We start from the raw sequence: 15,602 nt of genomic DNA on the forward strand, positions 1-15,602 counted from the left end.
CTTAGGAAAGCTTCAGACTTGGAAAACAATATACTCTCTGGATGTATAGTGAAATAAAAGCTATATAATTTGTCATATGTGAGAAAGCATGATCCCAGTCTATCTGAAAACCTTGCCAGTGGCTGAAGTCCAAAGTGTTCCCTAAATTTGGGAGTTTAGACCTGACACAGTAACGAAAACAAAGAAAATTAAGCAATAGGTATTTTTGCAATAGAAGTTCGAAGAAACTGCAAATAACACAACAGAGAAGGCATGACTCAGTACTTGAATATTTGTGACCAGATCGCTCTCCTTAAAAAAGGATCAGCTTCCATGTGTTCATGCTTCACAAAGTACATATTATCTGGAGAGCAAAGTAGCGGTAGTTGGGTATAGACAGTGATTTAAAACATTTAGTTATTGATATGTCAGTAACTTTTTTTAGAGAATATGTCAGGTTGAGAGTTTTCACATGACTGTATTCTTCCTATGGTTTATTATGATGCTTAACAACAAAAGTCTGTTGTTTAAATGCTGTGTTAAATATTTAAAATATGGAATGCTTAGAATAAGGAATACTAATAAATAAACTATATTTACTTTCTTAATAATCAGTTCTATTTTAAATAAAAACATTAGAAATATAAAAAATAATCTAATCTTGTGAGGCATAGGCTTTTACAACACAGTTGTAGAAGTAGTGATCTATGCTGCAGGAATTGAGCTGTTAGCTTTCATTTATATTGCATTTGTGCCAAATAATTTAATATGACCTTAAAGAAAATTAATAACGTTTTCCTTCTTATGTGCTTAAACATTGCAACTTTAAAGGATTAATGCATTTTTTCTTGAGTTTCAGTAGCCCTATGAATGTTATTCCTATAAAAATAAAAACAATTTACACGTTTAGGTTCCTAATCTGTGAGGTTAAGTTTAGCTTTCCCTGCTTTCCCTTCCGTTGTGATGAATACTCTTACATGCTGTGTCAGAGTGTATGAATAATAGTTACAATATTCCAGGCGAGATTTTTAATGTTTTCAGCAATGGCTCTGGAAGAGAATTATGCCTGGAAAATTCTACATGTGAACGGATGTTTCCTTTTTCTGTTCTTTCCTCTACTCAGTGATGTCAAATAGTCATCATATCTATTTAGAATAAAATTAGGCATCTTAGGAGAGAAAAGTCTAATTCATCTTGCTCTGTTTTTAAATCAGGTGAAGTACCACCAATGAGATGGATAGTAAATTTTGACCGAGATCTTCTAGATGGTCTGGTATTGGCAGCACAGCTGGCAGCTTATTGTCCATATTTGGTAAGGACTTTTCTTAATATTGTGCAAATTTTATACAGTTCATTAATGTAAGTAAGGCTTTATTTTCCTTTGGAACTGTTGGCTTATGTGGTTTTTAAAAAGAAAAAAAAAAAACCCAACATTTAACAAGTCTAATTTTTCTTTTGATAGTTGTTTTCTTTTCTTTTCTCTGGGTATATTCTTAATAGGCAATTTTAGTTCAAAATTTAGATCTTATGGATTGCTGAAAGGGTGAAAATGCTAACATAATAATTTTGCTTAGTGGAAGATCAAGAGTTTGATTTCTCTGTCTTCTCTAGATTGCTACTCACTTTGTAAGGATGTATACTAATCCAAGAATTCCTGAACAGTTTCTGCACAACTGTTTGATACTCGTGAATGCTATGCATGCTGTCAGTCTGGCTATAGACATAAAGGTAAACGATTTTATACTAGCAGTTCTTATATACTTTTAATTTTTTTTTTTTTTTTTTTACTTTTATGATAGTGATATTGTACATCAAATTAAGGTGAGACTTTAGTGAAGCAGTTTTGTTTCATAATGTGTTACTGTATGATGGAAACCAAAGTACTGCTTCATATAAACACACTTAATTACAAGTAACTTCCATAATTCCTTGCTTTGTAAAATCACCTATATACAACTAGCTGAACATAAGATTAATTCAGTCCAGATTCTAGCATCATTAATCACACAATGAAAACCTGAGTGGAACTTATTATTAACATTCTAAGGCAATTTAGAAAAAATATATTTAAGAACAAGCATCATGCACTTAAACATAAAGAGGAGCGGTAAAAAAATTATATGAATGTCTGGCGACATTTATGTGCATCTATCTAATCACGAAGGCCCATGAGGGTTCTGTCCCAGATTTGATGCACACAGAAGTCAGTAGCTTTGGACTGCTGGTGAGAGTAATGCTGTAAGCCATCAGCTTCTGATGTCTTTTTTTGGGAGGAATATGATGTTGTTGATGTTAGTTTCTTCTGCAATCTAGGATCCACTTGGTATAATTTTTATATGTTTAGTAACATGCTTTACATCTGTGTCTTTTTTCATTGGCCTACAACTCCAAATTTTCTGTATATGATACCCTCTACATATGTAAGGTATTATTTCTTTGTTCTTTTTGTTGCCCCTAAAACCAGTTTTCTCCTGCTCCCAGTCTGCATTTTTTTAACTGACCATTTGTGAGTTATTTATAGCTGTGGGTTCTGGAAGTGCCATACAAAGATAAAAGTAAAAAAAATCAGTCACAGAGGCCTGATCAATTTAAAAAGTTGCTGCCACTGCTAAACCAAGTAAAGCAAAGCTATACAAGCTGGTCAACAAGCTTTCAGACAGAGAAGGCTTGTCAAACCCCAGTGCTGAGGTCCGGTAAATTCAGTACAAAGCCTATGGCCTGTTAATAGCAATGGCAAGGCTGTATTACAAGGTTACATGTTCACAGGGATTCATGCTCTTATCTTCCATGTGCTGGTTACATGTATTAATTACCAAACTATTACCTATTTAAAATAGCAGATTCCCTCTTACTTTCCTTTTTTCCTTTGCTCCCTGAGTCATTAAAAATCCTTACCAAAACTAGTAAGAACTGTTTAAGGACACATCTTTCTCTTAAGAATTTGCAGAGTGATGCAGCTTCCATCATGAGCAAAGTGAACGTCAGGGACTGTGATGGGCTGGGGTGGCTGTGGAGCATATTGGGCTGGCTAGAAAAAGATACAGTAGAACAGACATAGTATTTGTCGGCGTATGAGGAAATTTTCCAAAGGAATTAACAGTATTAGGAATCAGAGGTAGAGGTGTGGTGTGAACAAAGTGGTATGAAAGGAAGCTCAATTACAACTTTTTTTTTTCCCTTTCCATTCGATTGTGTTATGATTACAGGGAAAAATTAACCCTGCTATTTCCAGTTGTATCAGCTACTGTCTTGCTCCCACATCCTGATACAGATATAACTGTTATAAATGGCTTTGCTATGACAGGCTAAGCCAAGAAAATCTACTGTCTTGTATACTTGTGACTGACGGGAAGCGTAAAAAGATAATTAGGTATAATCCTCAAAATGAAGGCGTATTTTGCCTCAGCTTTTAATAAGAAAAACAGGCAGTTCAGCACATGAAGGCAAAGGCTGGATGCCGGATATGCAAAAGGAGTTAACCACATTAAAGGTGGCAGCAGAACTCCAGGACATTCTCCTCAATGCTCTTAGTGTGTTTTAAGACTACAATGTCTACAATACTACGATATTAGTTCAGCATATTTTTGAGGTATTGGTGTTTTTATAGATGGGAAAGTCCATCTCCATAGACACTAGGAATTTAAACAAAGCTATATAATCAGTCAACACCAGAAAAAGGAACAGATCTTGGATCTTCAAGGTCTGTATTTTAATTCTAGCTAAGGCATGGTCTACAAACAAATATTGTGGAAAGTAAAAAAAAAAAAAAGAGAGGTAAAGGGTACTTTTTACATAGATTTATTGGAATTCATATATGCTTTTCTAAGACTACTGTAAAAATTTCTTAAGCTTCTTATTTTTCAGCAATAAAAGAAACAAAATACATGAATCCTGTTGCTGAACTGTCCTAATTTGGGATTTTTCTGATAGTCTTGTCTCTTAAATTTAGCAGGCTAAAATGTTCCAACAGTATTGGCAAAGTTCTTGACTACCAGGCAATCACTGCTTCTGAACTTTCAGGACAGCTTTGCATTAATTAATGCAAGGTTGGTGGTGACAGCACAAACTGAGACACGTGGTCTGGAATAGATGGCACTTTCAATCACTTTAAAAATCTAAAATTCTGTAATAATAAAAAAGTTTAACTGTCTGGAAGACTTCAGCTGCAAGGTTAAATGATACGGACGAGAGGAAATGGCCTCAAGTTGCGCCAAGGGAGGTTTAGGTTGGACATTAGGAAAAATTTCTTTACTGAAAGAGTGGTCAGGCCTTGGAACAGGCTGCCCAGGGAAGTGGTTGAGTCACCATCCCTGGAAGTATTTAAAAGATGTGTAGATGAGGCGCTTAGGGACGTGGTTTAGTGGGCATGGTAGTGTTGAGTTGATGGTTGGACTCGATAATCTTAGAGGTCTTTTCCAACCTTAATGATTCTATGATTCTATGATTCTATACCTTTAACAGAGTTCAAGGCTTTTAAATCCACTTAAGGATTAAGATATATGCTTAAGATGGAGTACTTTGGGCAAGAAATTCTTTGTTTCCACTTTCTAATCATGACTGACAGTTCAACTCTGGAGTATTAATTGTGTCTTTTTGTGTATTTTTTCTTTGTGTTTGATATTTTTAAGTTCTAAAATGCTTTGATTTGAAGAAGATCCAACTGAAAGCCCAAAATAAAATATTGCAAGATAGGATGGTGGATAACAGTGATATGGAGGGAATGTACGTGACAAAGATAGATTAGGAGAGAAGATGCAGTGATTGGGGAAAGACAGGAGAACAACTGAATTTGCTGCTGACTGATTTAAAATTGGGGCCAACAATACTGACATTTATATTTGGGATCAAATAAAAGGGGGAATATTTTCAAACAAGCTATAGAAGATGTGAATGAAGTCGGAGAGTGTTAAGAAGCTGAAAATGAATGTGGCTGTTCTGTTGAAATGAAGGGAGGAATTCAGCATTGTTGTGGAGTAGAAAGCAGTGAAACTGGGCAATCACATGGCCATATGAGCAAGAAAGGGGTGTAGATGGTAACCCCAAGACTTGAGTCTGAAATGAAGGAGAGAAAGAAGATGCTGTCCACAGCCAGTGGAGAAAAGGAAAGAAATGCAGCAACATAGAATTTTTTGAATTTCAAGTATATGTAAGATTTTTTCCTTGAGGTAATCTACAGATTATGTATGCACTAAGAAAGGTAACTTCCTGGCTAAATGTTTCAGTCATAATTTTGTTGTAATCATCTCTAAAGATGATTAACACTTTTTTGTCTTCAGTTTCCTGTACTTTTGTAAGGAGTTATTAGCTTGGTAAATCTGGCAACTTCTTGACAAAAATAGCTTAAGGAAAAGGATTCTTTCTTAATTCTTAGTTATTTGACTAAAATTTGTATGATACTGCAAATACACAGATAGAACTCTGTATCTGTCTATCCACCAATCTATAATGTAAATGCAAATATTTGGTTTGCCTGACATAGGAATCTAATATTGATGTGTGGTCTTAAATTCAGAAAATAGAAGAGAGAAAAAATTAAAATCACTTTTATTTGTTAGAGTAGCAATTGTCTTCTCATACTTATCTTTCCTAGGATATTCTGGAAAAACACTTGAAGAGAGTTGTAAAAGACTGAATCTTCCTAAGCATCCTGATAAAAGTGGATGCAACGACTTTTTGCTTTGATCTGTAAGACTGAGAAATCAGAGCATTAGATAAAGAACATTTGGCTGGAGTTCAGCTTTACTGATAATATTGTGCAAAACATTTGATACTGTCCCACACAACATCCTTGTGTCTAAAATAGAGAGACATGGATTTGATGGGTGGACCACTCAGTGGATCAGGAGTTGGCTGGATGGTTGTACTCAGAGAGTTGCAGTCAGTGGCTCAATGCCCAGATGGACACCAGTGATTAGTGGTGTCCCTCAGGGGTCCATACTGGGACCAATATTATTTAACATCTTTGTCGAGGACATGGACATTGGGACTGAGTGCACCCTCAGCAAGTTTGCGGATGACACCAAGTTTAGCGGTGTGGTTGATACTCTAGAGGGAAGGGATGTCATTCAGAGGGACCTTGACAGGCTAGAAAGTTGGGCCTGTGCAAACCTCATGAAGTTCAACGTGGCCAAATGTAAGGTCCTGCACCTGGGTCGGGGCAACCCCCAGTATCAATACAGGCTGGGGGATGAAGAGATTGAGAGCAGCCCTGCTGAGAAGGACTTGGGAGTACTGGTGGATGAAAAGCTGGACATGAGCCAACAATGTGCGCTCGCAGCCCAGAAGGCCAACTGTATCCTGGGCTGCATCAAAAGAAGCGTGGCCAGCAGGTCGAGGGAGGTGATTCTGCCCCTCTACTCTGCTCTGGTGAGACCCCACCTGGAGTATTGCATCCAGCTCTGGAGCCCCCAGCACAAGAAAGACATGGACCTGTTGGAGCGGGTCCAGAGGAGGGCCACGAAGATAATCAGGGGGCTGGAGCACCTCCCCTATGAGGACAAGCTGAGAGAGTCGGGGTTGTTTAGCCTAGAGAAGAGAAGGCTCTAAGGAGACCTTATAGCAGCCTTCCAGTACTTAAAGGGAGCCTACAGGAAATATGGGGAGGGACTCTTTATCAGGGAGTGTAATGATAGGGTGAGGGGTAACGGTTTTAAACTGAAAGAGAGTAGATTTGGATTAGATATTAGGAAGAAATTCTTTACTGTGAGGGTAGGGAGACACTGGAACAAGTTGCCCAGAGAAGTTGTGGATGCCTCCTCCCTGAAATTTTTCAGGGCCAGGTTGGATGAGGCTTTGAGCAACCTGATCTGGTGGAAGGTATCCCTGCTCATGACATGGGCGTTGGAACTAGATGATCTTTAACGTCCCTTCCAATCTAAACTATTCTATGATTCTATTCTATGATTCTATGATTCACTGGCATCATGAGATCTATGGAAAGATATGCGATTGCAACAGACAAGTGATCTGTCCAGGCACATCTAGTTTTAAGTTCACCTAAATTATACCCTTGGGCACCCCGAAAACATGTTGTGGAACGAAAGAAAAGGAAATGTATGTTTCAAAATCGGTGGTGCTTTTTATTTCCGCCAGAGCAACTGATAATTACACGGACCTGATCATGGACTCACCTGGGATATTTCTAAAGAGAAACTGGATATGTCTGGGATAGATATAGTCTTTTAAAAAGGATATTCCTATGTGTATATATTACTAACATACAAAAATATAGACTTTTAAGCTTTATTTAGACACCAAAATTACTACTTGATCTTTTTTCCAGACTTGCTGATTGTTCTATTCTCACATTGACTTCCAGCTTATTGAAAGCTTGGCTGCTGCACTGGTATAAGCAAAGCCTATATAAACTTACGAACCTCCTTCTGTTCACAGACAACATTGTTTCCTATATGTTTACCTTTTAAGTTCAATATTTAAGCCTTATAAATCTGGAAATAACTAATAAAGATTAATTTATGGCTTTCTGTTTCTGAAATTTAATATAGTATTTTTATTACCTTCTGTTTGTTTAATACTTTTGCCATAATTTTCAATAGTCATTTGCAATTGTTGGTTTAAATTGGTTACCTCGGTAACATTTCATGGCCGCTGATTCCAAGCATTTTCTATTTTTCAGTTATTTGTGTCCTGCTAGAAGCTGTTCTTCGCCATAGGATGTCTATTTTCATCATTGCTTTGTAGGCTTTGTAGTGAGGAAAGCCTTCTTGCATGATTTTTGCATCTGCTGAATAGTTTGCTTCATTACATTATTCAACTAATAATTACATGTTCAGAAAAATGGAGAGTGTTGTTGCCACAAGAAGTGGTTCAGCAATCTACTCCTTCCTGATGTCTTCGTTAAGTTTTTCTCTCCTCTTTTCTGTCTGTCAGAACTTTGGCTTATAGCTACTGTGATTATTTTGGATTTAAAACACCCTGATTTATTTTTTCTTTTCCTTTTCCAACTAGATAGATTAATATTTATATGTAATATTTTCTATTCTAAGTATCAATCCACTACACTGCGATGCGATAAAACAGAACTGCCAGCATTTTCTAAATATCATGGAATGACTTAGGGGCAGTTAATGCCATTTAATTTTTGCATTAAGTTATAAACCTATGTTCATAAAATCAAGAGATATTATTTGTAAGCAGTTACAAACTGTTTTCTGAGCAGTAGTACCAGCAATACTAAAGACCAGGCTTTAGTAATATACAGGTGATTGAAAACGTGGAGAGTTAGTTAATAGAATTAACAGCACAGAGCTGATGGTGTTATAATAGTTAAATAACTTTGCTTTCACAATAGAACCAATCTATTAGCCCTTGAATTTCTTGCCCAGTTTTGATATAGTTCTAACTTGGAATATTTAGGATTTGAAGTATAGTAATTTATCCAGTTTGTCGGCTTCGGCATTTTCTTTAACTAGGCAACATTAGAGCGCAAATAAAAAGCTAACAAGCAATCACCCAACTCTTCAAGAACTGTGAGAGGCTTTTTCATATTTTGAGAAACTTTTTGTTATGGATACAATTTAAGACATAAATCTGTTAAACTTTATTAATTGCTATTGGTTGCTAACACATAATTTTTTAAAGCAAATAATATATATAGACTGTGAATTTTCTGCTGAATGTTGTTATGAAGTACACTGATTTTTATTTTTTTAAATTAGTTCCTAGAGTAGTAGATTAATGTCACAAATGCAGTTTTATGAATTCGGCACAGGATAATACAGAATAATTTCTGAGGGAGTAAGTTCTGGTCTAAGTTGGAAATGAGTAGAAGTAGGTGACAAAAGAAAGTTAGGCTTCAATAGATAATCTACTCTGGCATCTTTGCTATCTTAAAGGAAAATGCAGGAAAGATGAACAGTAGAGGTGTAAAACCACAGCTATATTGGAATAACTTCTACAAATACTTGTTAACATTCAGTAGCCGTTACTGAGGTCGGTGAATGGAAAACATTAGAATATTTTTCACACTTCAGGTTTAAAGGTTTTGGCAGGGAAGAACCTTTTTTACTTTGCATAGTAAGTGCATCCTAAAATTCCAACCTTAAAAAACAGTGGTGATGGAAATAAATAGAAATACAAGATTGTCGTGGTTTAACCTGGCAGGCAGCCAAATACCACGCAGCCGCTCACTCACTCCCCCCCACCCCCAGCAGGCCGGGGAGAGAATCGGAAGGGCAAGAGTGAGAAAAACTCGTGGGTTGAGATAAAGACAGTTTAATAGAACAGAAAAGGGAAAATAATAATGATAATGATAGAATGTACAAAATGAGTGATGTACAATGCAATTGCTCACCACCCGCGCTGACTGATAACCAAGCAGCGATCGGTACTTCCTGGATCACGCCTACCATTCATATACTGAGCATGACGTCACATGGTATGGAATACCCCATTAGCCAGCTGGGCTGGCTGTCCTGATTATGTTCCCTCCCACCTTGTGTACCTAGCTCAGTCAGTAGGCATGGGAGCTGTCCTTGGACTAGGAGGGCACTTAGCAACAACTGAAAAACATCAGTGTGTTATCAACATTCTCCTCATACTAAATCCAAAACACAGCACTAGGAAGAAATTTAACCCTATCCCAGCCGAAACCAGGACAAAGATGAAGCATATGATTACATCAGTGGATGAAGAGTATATTATATGAATCCCAAGAATTATGAGGATAAGCGTTATCTAGGAAACTATGGAGAGTGACAGGGAAACTTCAGATCAGTGCCCAGTGATGTACCCGCTCTCTTGGAAGGTTAGAGAAGGAGCTGTGCTGGAACTGCTGGGAGTAGGATGCGATGCATGGCTGGGCACAGGGCAAGAAAAGAGGGAGGAAGCAGTCAGTAACTCTTCCTGCCTTTGTGCTCCATGGAGTTAATGGATTTGCCACCAGGGGAGCTCCAGCCTTTTCTATGGAATCTCCTACCTGTCTCTAACTTAATATAACAGAAGGGAAATTAAGAAAACTTGGAAGTTACCTAGTGAGATGTAATGCAAGATGAATTTAATATGCATATAGGTAAAAATGTGGTAAGGCTCGTCTGTTCTAATATATCTTGACAGGTTTCTTCTTCCTGTTGTACCAAACAAAACAAAAATTCATATTCCTTATAGTACAAAGCATACAGAACACATTCATGCAGGACTACAGGCATTTAATTTGCAGGACTAGAGGCATTTATTTTGATTAGGGCTGAGCTGTAGTCAGTAATAAGTCTGTGAAGCTTTCGATAACTAAGTCATTTTTCCTTAAATAATGTTTATCCTTTGGGAAAGGGCTGCATCCTTTCTCTGCTTTTAGCCCATGAGCAAAGCCTTGCCATCTTTTCCAGTACTCAGATTCTCTCTTTTTTCTCTCCCCACCCTGCCATATGAACCAGGGGATCAGGCCCAGCCAGCACGGGTTCATGGAAGGCAGGTCCTGCTTGACCAACCTGATCTCCTTCTATGAGCAGGTGACGCGCCTAGTGGATGAGGGAAAGGCAGTGGATGTGGTCTACCTGGACTTCAGTAAAGCCTTTGACACTGTCTCCCACAGCATTCTCCTAGAGAAGCTGGCAGCTCACGGCCTAGACAGGTGCACTCTTCGCTGGGTAAAAAACTGGCTGGACGGCCGAGCCCAGAGAGTTGTGGTCAACGGAGTTAAATCCAGTTGGCGGCCGGTCACGAGCGCTGTTCCCCAGGGCTCAGTACTGGGGCCGGTCTTGTTCAATATCTTTATCAATGATCTGGACGAGGGGATTGAGTGCTCCCTCAGTAAGTTTGCAGATGACACCAAGCTGGGCGGGAGTGTTGATCTGCTGGAGGGTAGGAAGGCTCTGCAGAGGGACCTGGACAGGCTGGATCGATGGGCCGAGGCCAACTGTATGAGGTTCAACAAGGCCAAGTGCCGGGTCCTGCACTTGGGTCACAACAACCCCAGGCAACGCTACAGGCTTGGGGAAGAGTGGCTGGAAAGCTGCCCAGAGGAAAAGGACCTGGGGGTGCTGATTGACAGCCGGCTGAACATGAGCTGGCAGTGTGCCCAGGTGGCCAAGAAGGCCAACGGCATCCTGGCCTGTATTAGGAATAGTGTGGCCAGCAGGAGTAGGGAGGTGATCGTGCCCCTGTACTCGGCACTGGTGAGGCCGCACCTCGAATCCTGTGTTCAGTTTTGGGCCCCTCACTACAAGAAGGACATGGAGGTGCTGGAGTGTGTCCAGAGAAGGACAACGAAGCTGGTGAAGGGCCTGGAGCACAAGTCTTATGAGGAGCGGCTGAGGGAACTGGGGTTGTTTAGCCTGGAGAAGAGGAGGCTGAGGGGAGACCTCATCGCGCTCTACAACTACCTGAAAGGAGGTTGTAGCGAGGGTGTTGGTCTCTTCTGCCAAGTAACTAGCGATAGGACGAGAAGAAATGGCCTCAAGTTGCACCAGGAGAGGTTTAGATTGGACATTAGGAAAAATTTCTTTACTGAAAGAGTGGTCAGGCCTTGGAACAGGCTGCCCAGGGAAGTGGTTGAGTCACCATCCCTGGAAGTATTTAAAAGACGTGTAGATGAGGCCCTTAGGGACATGGTGTAGTGGGCATGGTGTGTTGGGTTGACAGTTGGACATGATGATCTTAGAGGTCTTTTCCAACCTGTATGATTCTATGATTCTATGATTCTATGATTCTATATAATGCTTTAGGGTATGGAGAAGGAGAGGTTCCTCCTCCTACAGGCGTCTGTTCAGGGATACAGCTCCTTCTGGTTTCCTTGGAACCAGGGAGATGGAGCCTTGTTAAAAATATGATTTTCTGAAATGTCTATCGTAGAATCATCAAATTATATAGGTTGAATGCTCTTCAGACTTAACTACTGTCAAGGCCCTGGGGACACACCCTGCTCTGCCTGCCCCTGCCCAGCTCCTCGGGGCTCCCCCCACTCCGCCCGTAGACCAGGACCCCATGTCAGCCCCCCAGGACTGTCAGCCCCTGCCCCAGCGACGCCGCAGCAGGGCTGGACTCCAGCTCCCCACAGCCCTGCCCTGCCCGGCCATGGGACCCGCAAAGCAAGGCCCACCCATAGACCCTCATCCCAGCCTTGGCCTGTCCTGGTCCCCAGGGAGGTGCCTGATGGCCATGGCTGGGGCTGCCCCGGTGCCCCCAGGCTGCTCTGCTCCTGGCTGGGAGGTGGGATGGGCTGGCCTCTACTCTGCAGGTGTGTTATGTTGCCTTTGGCTCCTGGCTGCCTGGCCCTGAGAGAGCAGCTGGCTCTTGCTGTGCCCTGGCAACCATCTCTGTCTTTAGTTTCCCTTTCAGGTTTGGACAATTTATAGCTTCACTGGTCTTTCTGGATTTGTTTTCTCCTACTGAATTGAGGATTCTTACAAACAAGACATGGAGCATCTCATTGTAGCACAGCATGTCATGGGCTGAAGGAGGCAGAGAAAATACTGCTGGGTTAATCTGTGAGAATTCTTTAATTTCTCCTTTCTGTAAAACATGATGGGAAACTTCTGACAAGCTTGTAGACTGGATAGGAAGGAGAGATTATTCCTGCATTGGAAACGCTGTGTTGGTTTGATTCCTTGCATTTCTGAATTTAGAATCCAGTTTATCCTGGATTTTTCTGGTTTGAAATGCAGAATTGTTTTCACCCATCTGTGACAACAGAAGAGCATCTTATTTTCCCTCTTCTCTTGTGTGTCAAATGTGGGTTCATTCTTGGTAGCAGAAGAGACGGGCACCCTGTTTTTATGACTTTTTAGGAAATGAAGAAAAAATAGTAAGCTCTTTTTTATTTACTTCTTGGTGTTCTCTTGAACCTTTGAAAATAAAATCGTACCTTGTGTAGGGCTGGAATGCTATACGCTGGTGAAAGTGAGCATTACTTCAAATGCTTGGTGTTATTGCATTTATTTAGAGCATGTTCATTAAGAAAACTTAGCTTATAGCTCCATCTTTTCTTCCAGATTCTTTCTTGGTTATAGTGAACATAACTTCAAAAGGAGAGTGTTTTCTTAGGCTGCCTTTACAGTTTTTACAGAGAGTCAAAGGGAGACTGTGCATAGGCTTGAAAGAAAAAGAAATGAAGATTTCTAAGTAGACAGAAATCGTGTGGTTCAGGAAGTCTTGTGTTTGAGCCTGGGAAAATACTCAAGTGTATGTGTACTTACCGTATAATCATTTTCATTTAGGCATCAGCTTGTAGTGGTGTCATTTTGGTCCATGGTCTGAGCCAACAGGCTGCTCTTAGATTCTTATTTTGTAAAAAGGTTTTTCTACATGGAATATTTGCTCTAAGCTACTGAGTTTTTTTACCTTGTGTTGGGAGAAGGTGGTTCCACTAGAGTTTCAAATGTTTGTCCTTTATACCCTTTCTCCTCACAACATTATTATGTCAAAATGCAGCTTTTGCTAGCTGAAGAAAACCTTTGTCAGTTGCTGATCCATCAGTCATCAAGTAGAAGCTGTTTGAGGATGGAGCTATTTATACTTGTGCTCCGTGATGCATCATTTTGCTTTCTTAGAGCTTCTGCCTTAGGACTTAAATCTCGGCTGCTTTTTATGGTCCTGTGTTTTAGGCAATAGATTTCAGCCAATATTGCATTTTAATGACATCAAAAGAGCAAGAAAACTCAATAAGCAATTTCTAATTAAAAAGAATTCATAAACTCTTAATGGCAATCAGACTTATTTCTGTATGTAAAAAATGAAATAGAGAAGAATTTAAAATAATGACAGAGAGGTGTTTAACAATAATCAATAAATCCTTAAGCCACTAATTTCCCGAAGCTGGCAAATTATGTCAATTGAAAGACCACTTTATATTTGCCCAATTTCTTACACTCTTTACTCAAGCAACTGCTCTGTTGGCAGAGGCAGAATACTGGGATACCCAGCCTCTGGCACTCCAAGGACATCCATAAGCATTTAGATCTTGTGGATCCTTGTTCAATGTCATTACAGCTGATTTTGTATTCTGACAAGGGATATTCATGAAACTGCTTTTTGCCATACCTAGGAGGAACTAACTAGAGGAACAAGGGCCTTCCTGCAAAATTTGAAGATAGACTGGCTGTTGTGTTCTGTTCTTTGGAATATATATTTACTTTTCCACAGAGTGTTGTATTGCATGTTGAGCTTTTAGTAATTAGGAAGTTGAATTGGTTGGTTTGTAGAAGCACTGCTCTAGTGTAAAGCTCTAACTTGGAAATAAAAATTAACTCAGTTAAGATGATAGATAACGTCTATACATCTCTCTTGCTGCACTAAGGACAGTCCAGAAGAGGCAAAAAAGTTTTCTCCCTTTTTCAGCCCATGTGACTAATAAATGTCTTTTCCCAAACTCTCTTCATTAATATTTGGGAAGCAGAGTATCTGCAGTTATCCAAAAGTTTCTGATAATGAGAATGAAATTTTTACTTTGATTTCAAGATTCCTAGTAGGAATCCACATGGGACTAATTCTTCCCATGGAGTTGCTTTATTGAGTTGACTATTTTAGGCTTATTATCTCCCACTGATTATTTTTTTTTTATTGCTAGAATTTTCTGTTCTCAGAAATGACAAAAAAAAAAGAATTTTTAAGTAATTATCCAAAAACATTTTTTATAGCCTTGGAGAAATATGAATGGAAGAAAGAGAAAAACATAACTTTAAATGCCATATCTATAGTTGACCATGTTTTAGGACATATGGGAACACTCTTAATTAAGTCATATTTTTTTCAGATGTTTCAATAATCTAGAATTTTGTTCATTTTATCTTCTTAATACTGAAGAGGAAAATATAATCTGTACAAGAATTTTATTAGATGAAAAAAATTTCTACATTTTCTTGCTATAATCTAAATGGGTAGCATTTTTCCGATTCAATAAAATACAGAATTGGTTCCTCTAGAAGCAAACATATACTAAGGTGAAATATTAACTAATGCAAATAATATTTCTACATAGACTCGCATCAGAGAGCAGGTGACTGACTAAATAGCTGCTCTGTTTCCTTCATCCTGCTGCTTTAGAAATAGTATCCATTCCCTTGTTTAATCTGCTGCAGAGTATTGAGGCTCTGGAATAGATGGTTCATTATGAAAATTGCCTCATAAGAATCAATTAAAAAAAGATTTAAAGAGGTTTTTCCCTCTAATGCTGCTTTTAGGCAATAAACATCTAATCACGTTAAGGACAAGAATATAGTTGATCATAAAAATCATAGACATAAAAAAATAAAACAATGTGGGGGCTGAAAGTGTGATCCTGTGAAAAACTGGTATAATGTAGTTTATAGAAGAAATATTTAATGTGTAGGAATATTTGTTATACTCAGAGATCCCTGGAAATTTTTATAGTATTGACAATAAGTATTAAAATGAGACTTTACTGACAAAATATCAAAAGAAAATTGATACAACTTTATCCTCATAGTTTACTATTAAGAAGTTTTGGTCCTAAAAAAGTACAGTGGAAATAAAATTTACCCATGAACAAGGTGTGTTATCTAGAGTGATAATTTTTTTTATAAAAAGAGCAAAGCTTTAAAAATATTTCACAAAAATAGTTGTGCCAAAACCCAGGGCTCCTTATTCAATATAGTTCAATTACTGTCACATTTTATTAGATGGACTGTATTTATTTACTTTTAATTTTT

At 38.8% G+C, this 15,602-nt stretch overlaps 1 protein-coding gene across 1 annotated transcript in view; it reads left to right on the top strand.

Moving 5' to 3' along the window:
- Positions 1–15,602, top strand: part of CFAP47 (cilia and flagella associated protein 47) — a 363,705-nt gene that overhangs the window by 106,801 nt on the left and 241,302 nt on the right. The window contains exons 34-35 of the mRNA XM_075174429.1: positions 1,194–1,291; positions 1,591–1,707. Coding sequence (XP_075030530.1) covers positions 1,194–1,291; positions 1,591–1,707 — 215 coding nt within the window. The remainder of the gene's footprint in view (positions 1–1,193; positions 1,292–1,590; positions 1,708–15,602) is intronic.

This window comes from Calonectris borealis, chromosome 1 (genome assembly GCF_964195595.1).
Source record: "Calonectris borealis chromosome 1, bCalBor7.hap1.2, whole genome shotgun sequence".
Lineage (NCBI taxonomy): Eukaryota > Metazoa > Chordata > Aves > Procellariiformes > Procellariidae > Calonectris > Calonectris borealis.